The 24,858-nt window shown below is 43.2% G+C and overlaps 1 protein-coding gene across 11 annotated transcripts in view; it reads left to right on the top strand.

Annotated features, from left to right (window-relative positions):
• AFDN (afadin, adherens junction formation factor) overlaps positions 1 to 24,858 on the top strand; it is a 508,028-nt gene that overhangs the window by 281,293 nt on the left and 201,877 nt on the right. For all 11 annotated transcript variants that reach the window (XM_040429419.1, XM_040429420.1, XM_040429421.1 and 8 more), the window contains 4 exons: positions 493 to 587; positions 15,947 to 16,212; positions 20,118 to 20,261; positions 20,365 to 20,563. In XM_040429419.1, the coding sequence (XP_040285353.1) occupies positions 493 to 587; positions 15,947 to 16,212; positions 20,118 to 20,261; positions 20,365 to 20,563 (704 nt within the window). The remainder of the gene's footprint in view (positions 1 to 492; positions 588 to 15,946; positions 16,213 to 20,117; positions 20,262 to 20,364; positions 20,564 to 24,858) is intronic.

Genomic DNA, 24,858 nt, shown 5'->3' with positions numbered 1-24,858 from the left:
TATGAACTTCTGTGTGGCCTCCAATTAAAAACATTGAGAAGTGGATTCCACGCAATGACTGGTGGAAAATTTCCACAGTTGAAAAGCTTCTTGCCCAGAGGCCAGACACACACAGCAAGTTTCTTTCATTGAACTCGCTCATGTGTGTCTGGCCTAGGAGTTCTTGTGGAATCCATGTCTTCATTGATCTGAGCTATTTTGCCAGCATATGGGAAACATGCACAATATTATTAGGCAAGTGGTTTTAATGTTTTGTTTGATCCAGAGTCAAAGAAACTGGTGATGGTGCCAAACACAGGAATCACTATTTCTAAACTGTATATAGTTTTTTGTTTAGTGGGTTGTGTTATGCCTATTTATAAAAATGTATATTATCATACTTTAGCACACATAGGTACAAATGGTGACACAGGTTTTAATTTTTTATTGTACTTTGTATTTGTTTTTCCATATATTTAAAATAAATCTCCATTTTTCTTCCCTTCTTATCAGATATTTGGTGCATTGTTTGCAGTTGGAACTGAGCAACTACATGTCTACATTTTTAGATGATCCAGAAGAAAACCACTCTCAAAGACCTAACATAGGTTAGAAACCACTACCAAATTGAAATCATTTTATCATGTTTAAAGGGGTATTCCAGTCTTGCAACAGCCGGACACTGAATTATCCATATGCTTTAATAGAGAGGTTGCTGCACATGTGCATGACTCTCTCCAGTAAACAAGCAAGCAATAATAGGTTTGCCTCACATATTTCAATGGCAAGTAGCAGTGTTTGTGTACAGCTCTCTTAATAGAAGTACAGTGGGATGCGAAAGTTTGGGCAACCTTGTTAATTGTCATGATTTTCCTGTATAAATCGTTGGTTGTTACGATAAAAAATGTCAGTTAAATATATCATATAGGAGACACACACAGTGATATTTGAAAAGTGAAATTAAGTTTATTGGATTTACAGAAAGTGTGCTATAATTGTTTAAACAAAATTAGGCAGGTGCATAAATTTGGGCACGGTTGTCATTTTATTGATTCCAAAACCTTTAGAACGAATTATTGGAACTCAAATTGGCTTGGTAAGCTCAGTGACCCTTGACCTAAATACACAGGTGAATCCACTTATGAGAAAAAGTATTTAAGGGGGTCAATTGTAAGTTTCCCTCCTCTTTTAACTTTCTTTGAAGAGTAGCAACATGGGGGTCTCAAAACAACTCTCAAATGACCTGAAGACAAAGATTGTTCACCATCATGGTTTAGGGGAAGGATACAGAAAGCTGTCTCAGAGTTTCCAGCAGTTAGGAACATATTGAGGAAATGGAAGACCACAGGCTCAGTTCAAGTTAAGGCTCGAAGTGGCAGACCAAGAAAAATCTCTGATAGACAGAAGCGACGAATGGTGAGAACAGTCAGAGTCAACCCACAGACCAGCACCAAAGACCTACAACATCATCTTGCTGCAGATGGACTCACTGTGCATCGTTCAACCATTCGGCGCACTTTACACAAGGAGATGCTGTATGCGAGAGTGATGCAGAGGAAGCCTTTTCTCTGCCCACAGCACAAAAAGTGCCGCTTGAGGTGGGCTAAAGCACATTTGGACAAGCCAGCTTCATTTTGGAATAAGCTGCTGTGGACTGATGAAACTAAAATTTAGATATTTGGCCATAACAAGGAGCGTTATGCATGGAGGAAAAAGAACACAGCATTCCAAGAAAAACACCTGCTACCTACAGTAAAATATGGTGGTGGTTCCATCTCCAGAGTGCACTCTGCTATTTTTTGAAAGTCAAAGTCCCATAGCAGTGAATGGAGAGAGAGACACGCAAGCACTGCCACCTCTTCATTCACTTCTATGGGACTGCTAGAAATAGCTGCGCCGACACAGAGCCATTTTTGGAACTCCCATAATGGTGATTGAGGGAAGAGCAGGCACCCCCCAATTTGGTGGCCTGTTCTGGAGAGAAGAGTGAGTCCAAGAGAGGTGGGACACATACTTATCTGACATTTGTGACATAGCCTAACTATATTTCACAAATGTTGAGATGACAAAACCCCTCTAAATGTACTTTTTTCTTCTTTTTTATAGAATTTCTGGTTATTTTATATATATCATTTTTTTTTTTTTCCCCATATCCCTGAGCCATAGACAGAGAACTGAACTCAGAAGGTAATTCAGTATAGTTCTGTACGGGTAACCCAGGTACCTGTACAGAACAGTACGTTTTATCATTTTATTAGGCCTGTACAATTTTGTGGGGTTTTTGTTTGTTTTTTTTTCAACAAAAATTCTGAAAAAGAATTTAACATATAACAGGATGTAAACAATAGGTCATTTTCCAATGGATCGGTATGATTAGCGAAACCAGATTTATATAGGCAGGGGTGTGGAAATAAAGAAAAAAAACTACTTGTCGAAGGACTAAAGTGGGGGCTCAATCTACTTGTCCCTCATGACCATCTACTTGTCCTGAACTTATACTAACATTATACTGTATGGGGCGGGGGCCACAAGGAGATGTTATGCTGTATGGGGCGGGGGCCACAAGGAGACATTATGCTGTATGGGGCGGGGGCCACAAGGAGATGTTATGCTGTATGGGGGTGGGGGCCACAGGGAGACGTTATATTGTATGGGGGCGGGGGCCACAGGGTGACGTTATATTGTATGGGGGCGGGGGCCACAGGGTGACGTTATACTGTATGGGGGCAGGGGCCACAGGGTGACGTTATACTGTGTGGGGGCAGCCGCTTGGTGACGTTATACTGTATGGGGCACTAGGGCAGCCCCAAGGTGATGTTATACTGTATGGGGGCATAAGGAGACGTTATACTGTATGTGGGCAGCCCCAAGGTGATATACTGTATGGGGGCAAGAGGGAGACGTTATACTGTATGGGGGCCACAAGGAGACGTTATACTGTATGGGGGCAACAGGGAGACATTATAGTTTATCAAGTGCCACGTGCAGTGCAGATTGCAGGCAGGGCCAGAGCCTCAGAAGACAGACAGCACAACCTTTATTTCTGACACCCCTGCAGATGAGCGTTCCTCCCGGAGCCTGTCCACATCGCAGCTCCTGGCCTGACCTGCAAGCGCTGACTGGGGTCACATAGCATTATACTGATTTATGATGCTATGTAACCCTTACAGTTCTGGAATGTATTGGATAACACTGACATAATGCTGTCAGTGTTATCCAACACCTTCCAGAACTGTAAGGGTTACATAGCATCATAAATCAGTATAATGCTATGTGACCCCAGTCAGCGCTTGCAGGTCAGGCCGGGAGCTGCGATGTGGACAGGCTCCGGGAGGAACGCTCATCTGCAGGGGGCCGTGGGGTCTCTCACTCCTCTTCTCCCATCTTGGCCTGCAATTACTCAGTCTCTGGAGACTGTGTGCTGACTTACTGTGCGCTCCTGTGCTGGCAGGTGGGCGGAGACTTCGATACAGGAGCCGGGAGGAGCGGGGGCCGCCTGCAGGAAGTGATATGTACGGTACTCATATGCACGATGCAGGGGCAGGCTGACATAGATTTAGGAGCGGTCAGCTCGCGGCTAGCATATGACCGCTCCTATTACTGCCTAACCGACATGTCCCTGCTACTTGCCCGCACAGGGCTAAACAACTGTTCAAACTACTTGCCCGGCGCCCGGAACTGCATGTCCCGGGCGTCGAGCGATAGGAATTCCACACCCCTGATAGGTATGTTTAACCCGTCATGTATTATCACATGCAAGTACATAATAATGTGTGAGGGCTTGTATGGAGCAGGCTGCTGCTGTGGCTGCTTGCTGTTTATTACAGCAGACAATTGTCCGTACTGACTGGGAAAGGCAATCATGCCGAATGCAGTCATTTAACCCCTCAGATGCTGCAGTAAGAGATTGCAGTTTCTGTAAGGTAAGGCAGAGTGATGCTGCTTCCTCTGACTTCCAGTCGGAGACCCCGCTGGGCTCTGGTTACCATGACAGCATGGGGCCTAATGAGGCTTCCCGGGGCTGTCATATTAATCTGCCTGCTGAGCGATACACGAGGCCTAGCTCAGCAGAGAGTCCGGCAGACTTCCATTCACTCTAATAGTTTATTTTTAATGTAAAAATAAATAAATCAAATACTAAAAGTTTAAATCACCCCCTTTCCCAGTTTCACATATAAACAATAGAAAAATAAACATAATTAGGTATTGGCACATCCAAAAATGTCCGCACTGTTAAAATATGAAAATTTCTGTGAAATTGAAAAACACACTTTTTTTTGTCACCTTGTCCAGCCCCCCCCCCCCCCCCCCCCCATGGGCTTTATTTCTTTAAAAGTAGTAAAAAATAAAAACGATACTAGTCTGGTATCGCTGTAATCATATAGGAATGCCATGTCATTTTTAGAACACTGGAATTTTTATTTAATTAATTTTTTTCTCAATTTAACGCCACAAAGCATTTTTTCCAATGTAAGACATATTAACATAGTTTGTAAGGCTGAAAAAATACATCTTTCCATCCAGTTCAGCCTATAATCCTGCAATTTGATCTAGAGGAAGTCAATGCTACTCTATTCCAGATCATCCTCCACTCCAAGTGAAAGAGTGCGATCTAAAATCGTCTCCCATTTGATCATATACGCATGCTTAGTTAAGTCCCCTGGTGGAGTCTGAGAGCTTACACAATTTTTCAAACACAGTTGGTGTAGATACCTGTGAAGAATTTTATATAAGCTTTGGAAAAAGTGTTGTAACTGGGTATGTTCATAGAGGACTCAGGCAAATTAAACTAGGCTTTAATGCTTTCGAAAGGTAGTAGTCGCAGAGTTCTTTAGTCGACAATATCCGCGAATTGAAGTAGTTTGAGAAAACCACGGTCTAAGGTCTCCATAGCCATCGGGAGCAGCAGATTAAATAAAAAGCAGGTCATAGACTATTTCTCAGAAGCTAAGGGAAAGTGTTTACGTTTTCGCCATATGTTATATGTGAAGGACATCGGTCCCAGTAATTTTGTAGTTAATGTCGCTGGTACAGGTGACCACATGAGGGAGTTGGGATGTATAGGTGCTATCCACAGCTTCTCAATCTCCATCCACCTGGAGTAAGCGAAAAGTGTTGACCACGCCGGCAATCTCCTTAGGTGTGTAGCCTAATAGTATCTGGTAATATCTGGAACTGCTAGACCACCCTGCAGTTAAGTGCCGTAAGGGTGGTACACGCTATTCGGTGTCTTTTCCTGTTCCAGATGAACCGGAGTATAGACGACTGGAAACCCCTCAACTCTTTTCTCGGCACAGCAACTGGCAGAGTTTCAAACAAATATAATAGCTTGGGCAGGATAGACATTTTAACCGCTGCAATACGGCCAAATAGGGATATGGGTAAGGACATCCACCTGCTCATAAGAGCCTTTAGGTCTTTAAACACAGAAGGATAATTTTTCGCATACAGGGAAGAATATGTGGTGGATAAGTCCACACCCAGAGAGCGTATCGTGTCCGCACTCAATTTGAAATGAAAATTGGCTTTCAAGGTGGCTAACCCATCCGGAGGAAGGTTGAGTGGTTAAAGCCTCTGTTTTTGTTGTATTTACCTTGTATCCTGAAAGTCTGCCATATGTGTCCAACAGTTTGAAAAGATTTGGGCGTGTGATATGTAAGTCTGTCAGAGTGAGGAGAAGAACATCTGCAAATAAAGAAAGCTTATACTCAACCTGGTTAACTTTGATCCCATGTATGTCAGGATGAGATCTAATAGCAGCTGCCAGGGGCTCAATGCATAATACAAACAGTGGGGACAATGGACATCTTTGACACGTACCGTTATATATGGAAAAAGCGTTGGATGGGGCGAGAGGCATTTTAATGGTCGCTGTGGGTTGAGTGTATGTAGAGCATTGATGAATGCGCCTTTTTAATGCCAAAGGCCTGCAAGGTGGAGAACATAAATATCCAATTTAAACTGTCAAATGCCTTTTTGGCGTCGAGACTTAATAATAAAGCTGAACTATTTATGTTTATTGATGATTTCTATTAGATCAATAGTTCTTGTATTATCACCACCTTGACTGTCCCTGACAAAACCCAACTGGTCTTTGTTTATTAATTGCGGGAGCAAAGTTGAAAGTCGATTGGCGAGGGTTTTGGTAAAAAGTTTTAGGTCTGAGTTGAGAAGAGCTATAGGCCTATAATTTGCACAATCCATTAAATCTTTTACCGGTTTTGGAAGGAGTGTTGAGTGTAAAATTGAGGCAGGTATCGGGGATTCCTGAAGGAAGGTATTGAAGAGTGGAGTCAAATGTGGTAAGAGGATAGAGGAAAATGTCTTATAATATAAGTAAGGTAGGCCGTCTGGTCTGGGGGATTTATTGTTTTGTTTTAAGACCTCCTGCAGTTCCTCTATCGTGATTTGTGCATTTAGCGAGGAAATGGCCTCTCCAGACAGTTGCGGCAAGTTACATTGAGACAAAGGAGTGAAAAAGTGTTTGCCGTTTTGTCTGATCAGACGGTACTTGTTGAGGGAGGGAGTATAGGGATGCATAATATTCTTGAAAGAGGTTCGAGATAGCACCTGGTTCATATAACAGCGTGCCATCAGCCTTTCTCAGGACTGTTGGTTTCCCTGAGACTTTAGAGTCCCGCAATTGACGTGCTAAGATAGTATGGGATTTGTTACCCCAAGTATAAAACCTTTGCCATGAATATAACAATAGCTTTTTAGTTTTTTGATACGCCAGTTCGCGCAATCTAGCGCACAACATTACTATACGGCGCAACAAAGGCCGTGAGGGTCGTAATTTCAACTTGGTCTCCAAATTTTTTAACTGGGTCGTGACAGTAGTTTGTTGCAGATTACGGTCTTTTTTTTTTTTTTAAATCTGGCCCCCATAGCATTACAGTGACCCCTGAAAACTCCCTTTTGTGCCTCCCACGGTGTGGACATAGAGGATACAGAAGACTGATTTAAGAGGGAAGTATTCGGAAAGGCTGTCATGTAACTCTTACCTAAGTATTGGTTTAGCAAGGAAGGTTTCATTCAACCGCCAGTGGCAGACTTTCGTATGGTACCCAGAGGCTTTAATGGTGATGCAAATAGGCGCATGGTCTGACCATGTAATGCTTCCCACCTTTGCTGCACCTAGCATTCTAAGGGCTGGGATATTCCCAAAAGAATAATCTATACGGGTATGTGTGCGATGTGGATGGGAGTAAAAAGGGGAGCATTTAGAAGTGGGATAGTTTATTCTCCAGAAATAATATAGTGCATACTTTCGAATCGGGCATCTAAATAAGCGTGAGAGCCTACATTGTGCAGACAAGTGTGCAGTTACATTCGGAGACAATCTATCCCAATGCTCAGAGAAAGAGATATTGAAATCCCCTCCTATGATCATTGATGCTGGTAAGTAGCTGGAAAGATTCATAAACACCTTGTTAAGGAAGGGAATTTGAGCAGTATTAGGGGCATATAAATTACACAGTATAAGCAGATTACCAATAAGAGTAGCCTTAAGAATGACATATCTGCCATCAACATCATACACATGTGAGTCGACTTGCATAGGACAATCAGCAGATAGAAAAATAACATCCCCCGCAGTCTTTCTGCCCGCTGTTGAAGAGTAAACTCGCGGGAATGATTTAGCTGCAAATCTAAAGGAGCCCTCTCTGTCAAAATGTGTCTCCTGAAGGAAGACTACATCAGCTTTTTGAGAGCGACATTCATTAAGGGCCAACAGACGCTTGATCGAGTTAAGGCCATTTACATTTAGTGATACACATTTAATCATTTTCCATGTGTACAGAGGGCCCGATACCTGCTATAATAAGTACCCCAGGTGTTCCTGCAGGAGTCTTCCGACCAAAGATGCCTCCAGAAATCCTTAGTATGCCCAAGGCAAAACTGCAATATCTAGAAATATGAAAAGAGGGAGGAAAACACAGAAGGGAGGGAAAAAACACAAGACTTTGAACACAAATAAAAAAAACACACCATATTTTCAAAACCTTGGGGGACAGTATCCAGATAGGGATCAATATACACTGCTCCAAAAAATAAAGGGAACACTTAAACAACACAATGTAACTCCAAGTCAATCACACTTCTGTGAAATCAAACTGTCCACTTAGGAAGCAACACTGAGTGACAATCAATTTCACATGCTGTTGTGCAAATGGGATAGAAAACAGGTGGAAATTATAGGCAATTAGCAAGACACCCCCAATAAAGGAGTGGTTCTGCAGGTGGTGACCACAGATCACTTCTCAGTTCCCATGCTTCCTGGCTGATGTTTTGGTCACTTTTGAATGCTGGCGGTGCTTTCACTCTAGTGGTAACATGAGACGGAGTCTGCAACCCACACAAGTGGCTCAGGTAGTGCAGCTTATCCAGGATGGCACATCAATGCAAGCTGTGGCAAGAAGGTTTGCTGTGTCTGTCAGCGTAGTGTCCAGAGCATGGAGGCGCTACCAGGAGACAGGCCAGTACTTCAGGAGACGTAGAGGAGGCCGTAGGAGGGCAACAACCCAGCAGCAGGACCGCTACCTCCGCCTTTGTGCAAGGAGGAACAGGAGGAGCACTGCCAGAGCCCTGCAAAATGACCTCCAGCAGGCCACAAATGTGCATGTGTCTGCTCAAACGGTCAGAAACAGACTCCATTAGGGTGATATGAGGGCCCGACGTCCACAGGTGGGGGTTGTGCTTACAGCCCAACACCGTGCAGGACGTTTGGCATTTTCCAGAGAACACCAATATTGGCAAATTTGCCACTGGCGCCCTGTGCTCTTCACAGATGAAAGCAGGTTCACACTGAGCACATGTGACAGACGTGACAGAGTCTTGAGACGCCGTGGAGAACGTTCTGCTGCCTGCAACATCCTCCAGCATGACCGGTTTGGCATTGGGTCAGTAATGGTGTGGGGTGGCATTTCTTTGGAGGGCCGCACAGCCCTCCTTGTGCTCACCAGTGGTAGCCTGACTGCCATTAGGTACCGAGATGAGATCCTCAACCCCTTGTGAGACCATATGCTGGTGCGGTTGGCCCTGGGTTCCTCCTAATGCAAGACAATGCTAGACCTCATGTGGCTGGAGTGTGTCAGCAGTTCCTGCAAGACGAAGGCATTGATGCTATGGACTGGCCCGCCTGTTCCCCAGACCTGAATCCAATTGAGCACATCTGGGACATCATGTCTCGCTCTATCCACCAACGTCACGTTGCACCACAGACTGTCCAGGAGTTGGCAGATGCAGACCGTCCGCCACCTCATCAGGAGCATGCACAGGCGTTGTAGGGAGGTCATACAGGCACGTGGAGGCCACACACACTACTGAGCCTCATTTTGACTTGTTTTAACGACATTACATCAAAGTTGGATCAGCCTGTAGTGTGTTTTTCCACTTTAATTTTGAGGGTGACGCCAAATCCAGACCTCCATGGGTTGAAAAATTTGATTTTTATTTTTAAATTTTTGTGTGATTTTGTTGTCAGCACATTCAACTATTTAAAGAACAAAGTATTTCAGAAGAATATTTAATGAATTCAGATCTAGGATGTGTTATTTTTGTGTTCCCTTTATTTTTTTGAGCAGTATATTATGCCAAATAGAGTCCAAGCCCTATGGGAAAGAGGGTAAAAAAAAAAAAAAGAACCCGTTTTGGGGGAGCGAGACTGAATGTCCCCAAAGTTAAGGCACTCAAGGGACGTGAGCAAAGAAGAAAAAATATGGCCAAAAAGGAGAATGCTATACAAAAAGAATGTGTAATTTTCTCTAATCATGAAGACTCCGCATAATTACATGGCACTAAACAGGATATGTGCAGTGGAGGTCATCCCCCAGTAGGCTGTTCATGGGGGAGTAGCATGAGATCTGGATTCAGGTAGTCCATCCTGCAGAGGTGAGTGATGCCTCTTCTTTCAGACCGTATGCCAAATTTGGTGCTGGAACAGGCGATGGGTCTGGAACCTCCCATTCTTACGTTGCAGGCACAAAGATGTCAAGACCGGAGCAAAAAGACGGAACATCCGTGTGCGCACGGAGAATGGATGACTTGCCGTTCCTGGAGGCTATCAGCACAAAAGGAAATCCCCATCCATATGGGTTTTTCTTCTCTTAAGCGGACAAGTAGTGGCTGCAGGCTCTTCCTCTTCTGTAGTATCTGCGGGTCTCTTCATGATCCGATTCTACAGTCAGTGCGAGCAGACATTTGTTTAAGATCTTGCCTTAAAGAGGAAATTTCAGATTTGCAAGCACTCCTCACCTCAGTCAACAGCGCCTTGAAATCTTCCTTGGTAGGCAGGTGTTGTAAGATTTGGTGAAGTAAATTGGATGTCTGTGAAGACTCCTGTATCTCCTCATCTCCTTCGTCCACATAGTCTGACAACTGCTCCCAATTTGCGCGATCCCCATCGGTGCTCATTTGGGAATGCACTGGATCCTTGAGGTCGATGGGAGGGTCTGCCCATTCACGGCACCGCTGTGATGGCATGGCTGTTTGCCTGGGCTGTTTTGCCGCAAGTTTCGGCGGCATGTCGGTGTCCAGACAGGGTCGACTGGGTGATACCAAGACTGCCCCTGCTGGGTTCCGCCTTCTGTGTATAGGAGGTCTGGGGACAAATTCCCCCACCAGTGGGGATAGGAGAGAGGCGGTCGGGTTCTGTACCTCTGTGCGCTGTATTTGGCTGCAGAGGACGCGCGTACTTCCCCACCACACAGTCTTCAGGTGTCCGGACCGGAAGCAGGCCACAGTCAGTGGACGAAGGCGCCAAACGCTGTGTAAAATATGAATCAAATGTGGAGGACCTCAGGTGGGTGACTGGAACAGTGCTGGGTGCTCTTGGGTGCGTTTTCTTACCCATAAAACGTGCTGGTAAAGCATATGGATCTCCGTGCTTTAATAGTGCAGCGTTGCTCGGCACTTAGGCTGCCATCTCTGCAGATGTCCAGGCCCTGCCCCCTTGAATGAGTTTTTGATCCCTTTTTATAGAATTTTTTTGGGGAAGAAGTTGAAGCAACCAAAAATTATTAAGCCATTTCAATTTTTTGCCGTTACAGTGTTGGCTATAACACTACAAGATAAAAAAATATATAACGTACAAGATAAATATTTTATATTTTTATAGCTTAGGTAATTTTGGACCTTTTCATTATAATGTTTTTTTGTCATTTTTTGGGTTATTTTTTATATGTAAAAGGGAGAATTTAAAGGGAGTCTGTTACCTCGTTTTCACCAGTATAACAGCATTGCCCCACAGAAAATTGCAAACACATTCCAAACATACGTGTGTCTACTTAGTGTCTTTATTCCATGTCCAGGAACAGTACTTTTAGTCTGCTGAAAAACTGCTCCCAAGTGCCCAGCTGAAAGTAAGAACATCTTTTACTCCGACTTGTTCTCTAAAAGCTAGATCTTCCGATATAGTGGAAATAATGCTGTGTTTCTGGTATCGCCAACTTTCAAACAAGGTCAAGGCCATATTTCCTGCTGCTACCAATCTCAAGATATGAGCAGCTAAAGCAGCCTTCATTCTGATTTGCTTAGGGCACTTGGAGCAGCAAAACTCTGCACTTGGGAATTGTTTCCAGCATAATATAAGTGATTTTCTTGGACATGGAATAAAGACACAAAGTGTACACAGGTATGCTTGGAGTGCGTTTGCAATCTTCTGTGGGGCAGTGTGTTGAAAATATGGTGACACTCCCTTTAAAAGTTTAATTCTTGCGAATTGTTTTATCAACTTTTTTTTTTTAAATACATTTTTAGCTCTCTCGCGGGAACTTAAACATGTGATCATTGGATTGCTTATACCATAGACTGCAAAGGTTTACCTTTTGCACTCAATGAAAACTTTGCTATTTTCCTATTAAGCTCCCTACAGTTTTAGAATGTATTGGCTCTGATGGAACCGAACCAGAGTTCGGGAAATGTTTTTTTTTTTACAGTATAAATTTATTTCTAAAGTTATGTGAAGTCTCGCAAGACTTCGAAGTAATAACTTTGGCTCATCAGAGCCAATACATTCTAATACTATACGGAGCTCCTGCTCTGTACAGTATTAGAACAATGTTTTATGCAAATCAACTTCGGATGTTTCATCCAAAGTAGATTCGCTTATCTCTAGTTACAACCACACTGCAATCCAGCAGTGGTGGTCGTGCTTGCACACTATAGGAAAAAGTGCTGGCTTCTCTAGTGGCCAAGACCATGGGAGCACGCATAGGCACACATGCGCAGCAGGTGGCCCCAGATACGAAGTGGCCAGCAGTTGGCCGCCCTGGCCTCTTCATATCTGTGCTGCAGTGGTGGTCGTAACCCCTGGAAGTGAGCAGTGTATAATGCAATGAAAAATTTATCAAAGCAGCAAATGAGGCAATATGGACAATCACAATACATTAGTAAGTGCCTTGTATAAACTTTATCTACATGATAAATGCTATTTGCTGAAGTGAGACAACGCTTTTAAATTAAGATAATAAAATTAGGGGGGCACTCTACTACCTGGAACCAGTTGGACAAAAATATTTGCAGAAGTATTGTATAAATATATCAAATTTATTAAATACAAATAATATAAATAGTATAATAACGCTAGTTCAACCCAGTATTGTAACACAAAAAATATGAGAGAGAATTTTTAAAACATGTGGAGTAGCACATATTGTTTATCCCAAAGAAGAGTTTTTATATAGAGGGTGGAGATAGTATTGTTAATCTCTCAGGTGTCTCAATAAAATCCGGAAGACTGTTATTACAAGAAGTTTGATTGATTTGAACTACTAACAACTATATTGGATACCAACACTAACACACATGTGCTTAACCCCTTTAAGGACCGGGCCATTTTTTCCACCTTAACCACTTCAAATCCGGGCCATTTGCCCCCTTCCTGACCAGGCCTAATTTTGCAAATCTGACATCTCACTTTATGTGGTAATAACTTTGGAACACTTTTACTTATTCAAGCCATTCAAAGATTGTTTTCTCGTGACACATTGTACATAATTTTTTTAGGATGTTAGAAGGCTTAGCATTTTAAAAGCAATTCTCACCCACTTTTTAAGGACCAGTTCAGGTCTGAAGTTACTTTGTGGGGCTTACATAGTGGATACCTCTATAAATGACCCCATTGTAGAAACTACGCCCCTCAAGTTACTTAATACTGATTTTACAAACTTTTGTTAACCCTTTAGGCGTTCCACAAGAAAATGGAAAATGGAGATCAAATTTTTAAATTTCACTTTTTTCTGCAGATTTTTAATTTTAATCACTTTTTTTTCTTTAACACATCGAGGGTTAACAGCCAAACAAAACTCAATTTTTATTACCCGGATTCTGCGGTTTACAGAAACGCCCCACATGTGGTCGTAAACTGATGTAAGGGCACATTATGGGGCAAGGTGACCAAAAAATTGGTTGTTTTGGCACAGTTTTTATTTATTTTTACAGCGTTCACCTGAGGGGTTAGGTAATGTGACATTTTTTTTAGAGCAGATCATTATGGACGTGGCGATACCTAATATGTATACTTTTTCTTAAAGGGTTTCTGTCACCCCACAAAACTCATTTTTTTTTTGGGATAGTTAGATTCCTCATAGCGCGATATAGGAGAATATAATAGTCTTACTGTACTTACTTTCATGCGGCCGATTCTTTATAAAACGAAGTTTTATAATATGTAAATGAGGGCTCTACCAGCAAGTAGGGCGTCTACTTGCTGGTAGCCGCAGCAGAAAACCGCCCCCTCGCCGTGTTGATTGACAGGGCCAGCCGTGATCTCCTCCTCCGGCCGGCCCTGTCAGTAATTCAAAAATCGCGCGCCTCTGGTCATTCGGCGCAGGCGTTCTGAGATGAGGAGGCTCGTCTCCTCAGCACTCCCTCAGTGCGCCTGCGCTGATGACATCACCGAAAGAGAAGACGTCATCGGCGCAGGCGCACTGAGGGAGTGCTGAGGAGACGAGCCTCCTTATCTCAGAGCGCCTGCGCCGAATGACCAGAGGCGCGCGATTTTTGAAATACTGACAGGGCCGGCCGGAGGAGGAGATCACGGCTGGCTGTGTCGATCAACACGGCGAGGGGGTGGTTTTCTGCTGCGGCTACCAGCAAGTAGACGCCCTACTTGCTGGTAGAGCCCTCATTTACATATTATAAAACTTCGTTTTATAAAGAATCGGCCGCATGAAAGTAAGTAAGACTATTATATTCTCCTATATCGCGCTATGAGGAATCTAACTATCCAAAAAAAAAAAAAAAGAGTTTTGTGGGGTGACAGAAACCCTTTGTTTTACACAATAATAGCATTTTTGAAACAAAACAATTATGTTTTAATGTGTCCATGTTCTGAGAGCTATAGTTTTTATTTTTTGAGCGATTTTCTTATGTAGGGGCTCATTTTTTGCAGAATGAGGTGACTATTTTATTGGTACCATTTTGTGGGACATGTGCCTTTTTGATCGCTTGGTGTTGCACTTTTAGTAATGTAAGGTGACAAAAATGGCTTTTTTTGACCGTTTTTATTTTTTATGGTGTCTATCGGATGGGGTGGATCATGTGATATATTTATAGAGCCGGTTGTTACAGACGCGGCATTACCTAATATGTGCGTTTTTAATTTTTTTATATAAAATCAGGGAAAAAAGGCTTTTTTTATTTTTTTTTATTTGAAACTTACAATTTTTTTGCTTTTTAAAAAAAAAACTTTATTTCTGTCCAACCCTGGGACTTTTGGGGGTCTAATCCCCTCTGCAATGCATTACAATAAATCTGTATTGTAATGCATTGCCTGTTAGTGTATGACACTGAGTCATACACTAACAGGTTGCCTAAACATCCTCGGCACCCGTAGAAGACAGGTCCCAATGCTGTGCAAGGCATTGGGCAAACTCTGCACTGCCTTCTGACACATCGAGTCCATGCCACAGCAGTGCATGGACTCTATGCGCTCACTTACCCGCCGGAAACAACTTCTATGTCGCGGTCAACGTGGACCACTGTATATAAGGGGTTAATCCGCCGACATTGCTGTAAACAGTGATGTCGGCCAATACAGCAGGGCCCCGGCTACCAGGGACAACCGGTCCCCTGCACGGCGTTTTGCGTTAAGGGATTAAAGAAATTACATTATCTATTTGAATACCATAGAAATATCTCCCAGATTTTCTTAAGAGAGAATTGTAAAATTAACAATACTATCTCCACTTTCTATATAAACTTTTCTTTGGGATAAACAATATATGCTACTCCATATGTTTTTTTTAAAATTATTTCTCTTATATTTTTATTGTTAGAATACTGGGTGTTTATACTATTTATATAATTTGTATTTAATACATTTTATATATGTATATATTTATACAATACTTGTGCAATTATTTTTGTCCAACTGGTTCCAGGTAGTAGACTGCCCCCCTACCTACTTTTATTATTTTTATTATTATTATTTATATTTCATCCACGACTTGGGGTGTGTCGATGGTTGAGCACCACATCGGTACTTATCAGACTGTTTTAGCCACTATTCCCACTCTTTTAAATCAAGGTAACCACTAACATGTAAATATAATTTTCTCATGTCAAGGGATTAAAAATTGTGTAAAATATGTTTAAATGCAGTATGATTTATCACTTACTAATGTGTTGGTAAGCTACTTTAAACATGTTTTCACATGACTGGGATGCTGGCGTTCTCTGCATTCCTCCATCCCTGAGGTACGGGAAGTAACATATTTTGTACTTTTTCTCATGTCTGCCATTTTTGTAAATGGGCTGTAACTGTTGTAGGGTTGTCATATACTGTTGATGTGATGCCTGTTATTTTAATAACTTTTAGTATATTGCTCATTACTTTAAAACCATTTTCAAGCACAAAGTTTAAAAAATATTTCTGACATTTAAAAAGTCTTCAGCTGACTAATATTTTTTATTTATTTTTATTAAATTTGACTTTTTTTTTTTTTTTCTTTGGTCATTTTAGATGAAGTTCTGCATACTTTGACAGGAGCAATGTCTCTTTTGAGGCGTTGTCGAGTAAATGCGGCCCTAACTATACAGCTTTTCTCTCAGCTATTCCACTTCATCAATATGTGGCTATTTAACCGGCTGGTCACTGACCCCAACTCTGGCTTGTGTTCGCACTACTGGGGAGCCATAATTCGTCAGCAACTAGCTCATATAGAGGCATGGGCAGAAAAGCAAGGTTTGGAGCTAGCTGCTGACTGTCACCTTAGCAGAATAGTTCAGGTAAGTACTGTGACAATATTAGTGGGATTACAACCAGATAATAAAGGACTATTGGTTTAATCCTTATGTTGCAATGAATTTCTGGACAATTTAATGCTTCTGAATACACAAATAGACAAATATCATATTATACCTGTATATTATCTAAAACCAGGGACCTAAAACTATGTAGAAATTCCACCAGTTTTTACATTTTCAAAAAAGTTTATACATGCTACTTATGCCTAGGTGGCACTAGACATAGCTTCACAAAATCTCCAAAACTGAAGATAGTATTTCCAAGTTTTTAAAAAACTTGTCATCTGTATGTATCAGATTGGTGGGGCTCAATGGTCCAGCACCCTAACATTGAATTATGAAGAAGAGCTTTAATCCAGGGATTGCAGTTCCTTAAAGGGGTTGTGCAGTGGCTAAATATTGATGACCTTTCCTTTAGAATTTGATCAGCGGGTGTCCTGCTGTAGTCACTCCTGCCAATCAGCTGTTTGAAGAGGTCACTGCATTTATATGAGCACTGCTTTCTTTTCAAAATTATCTTTACGTTGTCTTTTTTGTAGCGACAGTGCAGTGTAATTAGAACTGCAAGTCCCATTCAATTCTCAAGACATACAATTATGGCGACAGTGGGCAACCCTGACAGCTTCCATCATGTGTAATAAGATTAAAGAGGTGTGCATGGGAGTGCTTCACCTATGCATTTGGGGAAGAGTAAAGGTCCCCCAACATTTGTGCTTAAAGGGAATGTCGTCATAAAATGACCTGCTGTTTACATCACCTTTTTATGCTTAACATATTTTAAAGCATTGATATTTTTAATTTTCCATGTCACTTTTTATATTCAAACTAAAACCACAAATCCTGCAGTTTTTGTACTGGCCACGATGTCTAATAATTTGCGCCAATTATCCCATGTAAGTCAATAGGGTCCCCTCCTGTCCAATGTGTCTGACCCATGCAGCTGCCATAAATAAAAACATTTTTTAATGCTTTGTAAATGCTGATAAGAACAGCTTAGGCAGCCCCATCATAATGTTCGGGAAATAAAAAATCTACATTTGGAAAATAAAAACAGATTAGAAAAAAGTGTTACTATCTGGTCTTAACTGGGAGTTAAAGGGTAACTGTCATATATTTATTTTTTATTTGTTAATTTATTAGAGCTAGGCATGTATACCTAAGTTAGTCTGTCAATGATTGTCAAAAGATCTGTAATTATCTTATAATAACAGAGTTTAATTAATGTCCCTTTCTACTGCTCCCTTAAAAGATCGTTACTAGGGCTTGTCTGTCTCCCAACGTAATGTCCTGGAAACAGAAGACGGAGGGGCGCCCCTTCACACTGCATGCCTGAATTAGGCTTCAGAGTGAGGAGGCGTGTCTCTCAGTAATCCACTCTGATTGGCTGGCAGTGAGCTGCTGGCTACAGCAAGTGTGTATGGGAAGTGAGGGAAATAAGTTTTGGCCTCAGAGAACTGGCAGAGGAGCCATCTTGAGATGGTCCTCATATTGTAAATGTTTAAAAAGCCGTAACTAAGGTGAAAACAAGGAAAACGGTGGTATGTGAAGAAACTAAAGATTGCTTTATGCATAATGCTGCTGCAGCAGTAACATTATGCTAAAATTGATTTCTTAATGATAACATGACCGTTATCCTTTAACATTTTTGTTGACACATTTCCTTTTAAAGACTGGTGGAACCAAAATGCTTTACTGTGCTAAACGCAAAAAAAATTATCAAGATGATAGAAGGCCTTTTCTGCATCTAAAAGAAGTAGAAGGCCCTCTACTCCCTCCTCCCTAGTAGCAGCATCAAGAGGATCCACCACCCATGTAGTATTATCTCTCATCTGATCAAAATGAACAGCGCCCACCTGGGACTTATAACCAGATGGGTAAGCTAACTGTTTAGAAAGGTAGTAACTTGGTAAAAAATCTTTAGATCAGAGTTCAGTAGACTGATGGCATGGTAGCTGGGGGCACTTAGAGGAATCTTTCTCTGGGTTAAAGGGGTTGTCTCACTTCAGCAAGTGGCATTTATTATGTAGAAAGTTAATACAAGGGACTTACTAATGTATTGTTGTTATCCATATTTCTTCCTTAGGGTCTATTCACACGTCCGTAGAATGGGTCCGGACCTGTTCCGCAACGTTGCAGAATGAATCTGGACTCATTCATTCTCTATTGGGCCGGAAGAGATGCGGACAGCACAGTGTGCGGTCCGCATCCGCATTTCCGGAGCGAGGCCCCGATCTTCCGGTCCGCGGCTCTCGAAAAGAATAGAACATTGGACAAGAATAGGCAGTTCTATGGGGGTGCCGGCCGGGTGTATTGTGGATCCGCAATACACTACGGACGTGTGACTGGTCCGTAGACTAATTTTCCATCACAAATTGTACACCGCTCGTTTCCATAGTTAACCTGCAATCCATCAGAGGTGGTCATGCTTGCACACTGTAATAAAAAGCACTGGCCTCTCTGGTGGCCAGGACCATGGGAGCATGCGTAGGCTGTGCTTTTTCCTATAGTGTGCAAGCACGACCACCGCTGCTGGAATGAAAGGTGGTCGTAACCATGGAAATGAGCAGTGTATAATGTGATGGAAAAATTTGTCCAGCCAGCAAAGGAAGAAATATGGATAATAACAATACATTAGTAAGTGCCTTGTATTAACCTTCTGTAAAGAAGTGCCATTTGCTGAAGTTGGGCTACTTTCACACTGGCGTTTTGAATTCGTTTGTGAGATCCGTTTCAGGGATCTCACAAACTGTTTAAAACGGATCAGTTCAGCCCAAATGCATTCTGAATGGATAAGGATCCTTTCAGAATGCATCAGTTTGGCTCCATTCCGCCTCCATTCCGCTCTGGATGCGGACACCAAAACGCTGCCTGCAGCGTTTTGGTGTCCGCCTGGCGATGCGAAGCCAAGCGGATCCGTCCTGACTTACAATGTAATTCAATGGGACTGGATCTGTTTTCACTGACACAATATGGTGCAATTGAAAACTGATCCGTCCCCCATTGACTTTCAATGTAAGTCAGGACGGATCAGTTTTGACTTTATTCTTAATAATGTAAACGGATCTGTTCTGAACGGATACAATAGTTTGCATTATAGGTGCGGATCCGTCTGTGCAGACACCAGACGGATCCGCACCTAACGCGAGTGTGAAGGTAGCCTTAGACGAGCACTTTAAGGGATTACTGTAATAATAAGATTGCAATGTGCACTCTGGGATACTCTCCCTTGCCATGAAGGTATTGAATAACTTGGTCATGAGGGAACATTATGACCCATACATTTTCTTTTAATGAGTCCAGATCAGATTATTTTCCTCCTGAAGCACCTCAACCATGTCCCCATCTCCTTCACAGTGATGATCTGTTTCAGGCGAGGTAAAGCCTCTGTTGTGAAGGGTGGGCAAGGAACATGCTTAAAGAGTGTCATCTGGCAGCATATTCCTCATTCCCTCATCTTGGTGGAGGGCAGAAAGAAAAGAGTACAATGGTGAATGATAATTATGAAAAAGGGGGTCTACTTAGTTGGTTCATACTAAGGTTTACCAAGAAAATTTTCAACTCAATATGAGATTGCGATAGCAGCATGAACCCATAATTGTCTGGCTAATAATTAGACTGCTTGCTTTTACAAGACATGCGACTTTTGATTTCAGTACCTCAATAGTGGAGTGTGTGAATACATATCTTCAAAGGTTTTCAGTAGTCACAACACAAATGCATGTACATCAATACATTCTTAAAGTATTTACATTGTGGTTCATTGGCAGTGATCAAATGCTTCGCTGATTCTTTAACAAGCCAGATATTATTCTATGTCTGCATTCAAGTACTTTGGGGGGTGGGGGAACATTGATTTGTAAATTAAATGCTTCTTTCCAACTTTATAGGCAACAACTCTTCTCACCATGGACAAGTACACTCCTCAAGATATCCCCAACATTAACAGTACCTGCTTTAAACTGAACTCCTTGCAACTGCAGGCTCTTTTGACAAATTATCACTGTGCCCCAGATGAACCTTTTATTCCTACGGTAATTATAAAAGATATTGCATCAAAGACTGTGAAAGCTGGAAATTGTCTTGTCTAGTCCTTACTACAGTGTGCTGATATTCAATATTTCCTATTTCACGCAGGAGCTAATAGAGCATGTCAGATCAGTAGCTGAAAATACTGCTGATGAATTGGCTCGCAGTGATGGACGAGAAGTTCAGTTGGAGGAAGATCCAGACCTACAGCTGCCTTTCCTGTTGCCTGAAGATGGTTATTCTTGTGATGTAGTTCGAAACATTCCTAATGGTTTGCAGGAATTTTTGGAACCACTGTGTCAAAGAGGTATGTAACACCCACATTAATATCTTCAGTTTGTATTGCTATATAGTAACAGAACCACAGAGCTTTGATTTGTCCTTTTTATATTTATTTTTTTATACATGTTGACTCATTTATACGTTGTAGTTGTCTCAGACATACTTTGGGTTTAAAATATCAGAGAAACACCTAAATGGCAAAACGTTCTGTATTTTATATTTTTGCCGTTTTCAGTTATGTACAGTTTTATATTGTGGTCAGATGTAGTGCCATACAGCACTAACATACATAATACATATATTGTTCCAAGATTAATCGTTTTGTACACTGTAGATTAATGGTGCATCCCTGCAGTACTAACCTATGATGTTGATGTCCAGGTCTCTAGGAGCAAGACTATCATAATCTGTAGCATAGGGAGCAGGGCTGTGGATCATACCATTGGCTGCCAGCAAAGTGCAGCACCACACGGTCTACAGTGCCGTGGATCTACTGCTTTGGGGATTAAAGGGATGAGGAAAACTCTGTAGTATGCATAGTATCTAGAATACTGGCAATATTCATGATTCATGTCGACCAGTTCTACCTTTTCTGATGCCTGAGGTGAAAATTAAAAAGGCATCCCGTTCCAAATTCTCAGTCTAACCCCTCTTCCCCAGCTCTACTGCTAAAGCCATAATTGTGATTGGACATTACATACAGCACGACATACCTCTTACATGCAGTGATGACTCTTCTGTTGACGTTCTCTTTTTCTCATCTTCAGTCCAGACCATCATGACTGTTTGCAGACATCCTCGATTCTTCTATAATTTTCTATCACCCTTCCCCTCCTGGTTTCCCAACAGTTTAATCATGATGCTACCTACAATACTGTGCCCCAAATACTATACTTATGAAATAACAGTGCCATATAGAAAGTCCCCACAGTGCTCCCCAGAGTCCTACCAATATTAATATTTCTCTCCCAAAGTGCTCTCATTAGTAATAGTGCCTCCCACAGTACCCCCAATAGTGATAACACTCCCTAAGAGTTCCCCATTAGTAGCAATGCCCTTCATATTGTGCCCAATAATAATACTTTCAAGTAGGGGCTGGCGATATGGCCTAAAATCTATATTGCGATCTAATTTTAAGCATGTGCGATATGCGATATATTTTGCGATTATATTGTTTTCTATATGGGGGGGGGGGTTTAAACTTTTTTTTTTTTTTTTTTTTTTTTTTTTTTTTCTTTTTATTTAATAACTATTAGCCTCCTTAAGGGCTAGAACCCTTGTCATATTCACCCTAATAGAGCTCTATTGGGGTGAATAGGACTTTACACTCTCCCTGCTGTCCTGTGCTTTGTGCAGCCTCTGATGTGCCCCCCCCCAGCCTCTGATGTGCCCCCCCAGCCTCTGATGTGCCCCCCCAGCCTCTGATGTGCCCCCCCCAGCCTCTGATGTGCCCCCCCAGCCTCTGATGTGCCCCCCCAGCTTCTGATGTGCCCCCCCAGCCTCTGATGTGCCCCCCCAGCCTCTGATGTGCCCCCCCAGCCTCTGATGTGCCCCCCCCCAGCCTCTGATGTGCCCCCCCCAGCCTCTGATGTGCCCCCCCAGCCTCTGATGTGCCCCCCCCAGCCTCTGATGTGCCCCCCCCAGCCTCTGATGTGCCCCCCCCCAGCCTCTGATGTGCCCCCCCCCAGCCTCTGATGTGCCCCCCCCCAGCCTCTGATGTGCCCCCCCCCAGCCTCTGATGTGCCCCCCCAGCCTCTGATGTGCCCCCCCCCAGCCTCTGATGTGCCCCCCCCAGCCTCTGATGTGCCCCCCCCAGCCTCTGATGTGCCCCCTCTAGTAACTCAAACCCACCCCCCTCCCTCCCTCCCCAGTATTAATCATTGGTGGCAGTGGCCACAGGGTCCCCCCCCCCCCCCCCCCCCCCCATCATTGGTGGCAGTGGGCAGTTCCGATCTGAGTCCCAGCAGTGTAATGCTGGGGCTCCGATCGGTTACCATGGCAGCCAGGACGCTACTGAAGTCCTGGCTGCGATGGTATGGTGAGCAGCATTATACTCACGTGCGCTGTGGCCGCCGGGCGCTCCTTCTCATAGGTCTGTGCGGCACAGACAGAAGAGGGAGCGCCCGGCGGCCACGGCGCACGTGAGTATAATGCTACTCACTAACATACCATCGCAGCCAGGACTTCAGTAGCGTGACTCCTGGCTGCCATGGTAACCGATCTGAGCCCCAGCATTACACTGCTGGGACTCCGATCGGAACTGCCACTAATGATGGTGGGGGGGGGGGAAGGGGGACCCTGTGGGATATGGCCGGCACATTCATTGGTGGTGCAGTGGCCACAGTCCCTCCCCTCCTCCTCCTACTCTGTCCTCATTGGTGTTCAGCGGCAGCCGCGCACAGTGGGGAGGGAGGGACTCCCTCCTTCTCCCCCCACTGTGCCGGCCGGCTCATCAGGAGAAAATGGTGCGCGCAGAGAGCGCAATCATATCGCGGTCCGGCGATATGGCGAAAATCCATATTGTGGCCCAAATTTATATTGCATATCGCCTATACCGCCCACCCCTACTTTCAAGGTACCCCCAGTATTAATAATGCAGTTATGTCTCCTTGTAGTGCCACTAGTATTTATAATGGCCCCCCTTTAGTGCCTTCACTATTTATAATGAACCATTAGGTGCCCCAATACTTAAAATGCCCCCCAGTAGTGCCACCAGATTTACTGCCACCAGTATTTAGAATTGCCCCCTGTAGTGCCCTCAATATGTTTAGTGCCACCCGGTAGTGCCTCCTTCATTTATCATTAATCCCTCTGTACCACTCCCTGCAGTGCCCCTTGTATTATAATGTCCCCCAGCAGTGCCCAATGTATTACTATAATATCACTACTGGTGCTGGGAAAGAAAAAAAAGTACTTACCTCCACATCGCATATCCTTTAAGCCTGAATTCCCTACGTCCCGTTGCAGGCAGCACAATGACGTCACTTGAGCCAGGATGCATGCAGACGTAGCATTGTCATTAAGTGTCTGACACCTGGAGCAGCGGGTCATATGTGACCCCCTGTGCCATTATTTGGCCTCATAGGCTCCAGGCCTAAAAGGCTAAGGCCTATGAGAGTGAACAGTAGGTCCATGCTAATCTGGTGCTGTTTGACTCACCTGTCTGGTGGCTCATGATTTTTAATAAAAAAGGGAATAAGAAAACCGTGTCAATTTGATATCCCCATAATTGTATCCACCCACAGAATAAAACAAACATGTAATTTATACTGAACAATGAACACCACCCACATAACACCAACTCCCCCCCCCCCCCCCCCGCCGCAAAACAAAAACCCCTGATAGACTTGCAATTCTTGACCACATTACTTACTAAGGCAAGAAATCTACATTTTGTCTAGCAAAATCACCAAGTCTTCACACAGTTCAACTGATAAAAAAATTATAATTGTGGCTCTAAAAATTCTTTTCTGAATACAGAATGCATAGTACAATAGGGCTTGAGGGGGTTAAAAAAAAATAATAATAATAATTTAACTCTCCTTAATCCACTTGTTCGCGCAGCCGGCATCTCTTCTGTCTTGTTCTGTGAAGAATAGGACCTTTGACGTCACTACGTTCATCACATGGTCCGTCACATGATCCATCACCATGGTAAAAGATCATGTGACGGACCATGTGATGAGCGTAGTGACGTCATCAAAGGTCCTATTCCTCACATAACAAGACAGAAGAGATGCCGGCTGCGGAACAAGTGGATTAAGGTGAGTTCAATTATTTTTTTATTTTTTTTTAACCCCTCAAGCCCTATTGTACTATGCATATCTACACAACCTTGATCCCAATTCAGGTCTGGGTACCACATTCAGTTTTTTATCCCGCGCGTGCAAAACGCATTGCACCCGCGCGATAAAAACTGAACAACGGAACGCAATCGCAGTCAAAACTGACTGCAATTGCGTACCTACTCGCGCGGGTTTGCCGCAACGCATCCGGACCTTATCCGGACAAGCTTGTGTGAAAGAGGCCTAAGAGTTTTACAATCTTTGTAAGGCTAGTTTCACACTAGCACGAAAATCTTCCAACAGAGCCTGCCGGAGTTCATTGTATCGCGCATAGCCAGAAAGGGCCGGACCGCTGCCAGGCCCCATTGACTATAATTGGACCCAGTTGGGGATCCCGCATGTTTCCGGCATTAGTGACTGAGTTCAGCAGGACAAATACTTCTGCAAGTAAAGTTTTTTTTGTCCGACCGCATCTTGGCTCTACCGCCGGGTCCCATTATAGTCTATGGCCTCCAGTGGGGAAAGGTAGGATCTG

The sequence above is a fragment of the Bufo bufo genome, chromosome 4 (genome assembly GCF_905171765.1).
Source record: "Bufo bufo chromosome 4, aBufBuf1.1, whole genome shotgun sequence".
Lineage (NCBI taxonomy): Eukaryota > Metazoa > Chordata > Amphibia > Anura > Bufonidae > Bufo > Bufo bufo.
Note: the sequence above shows the minus strand (reverse complement) of the source record. Positions and strands in the feature narration are given on the sequence as shown.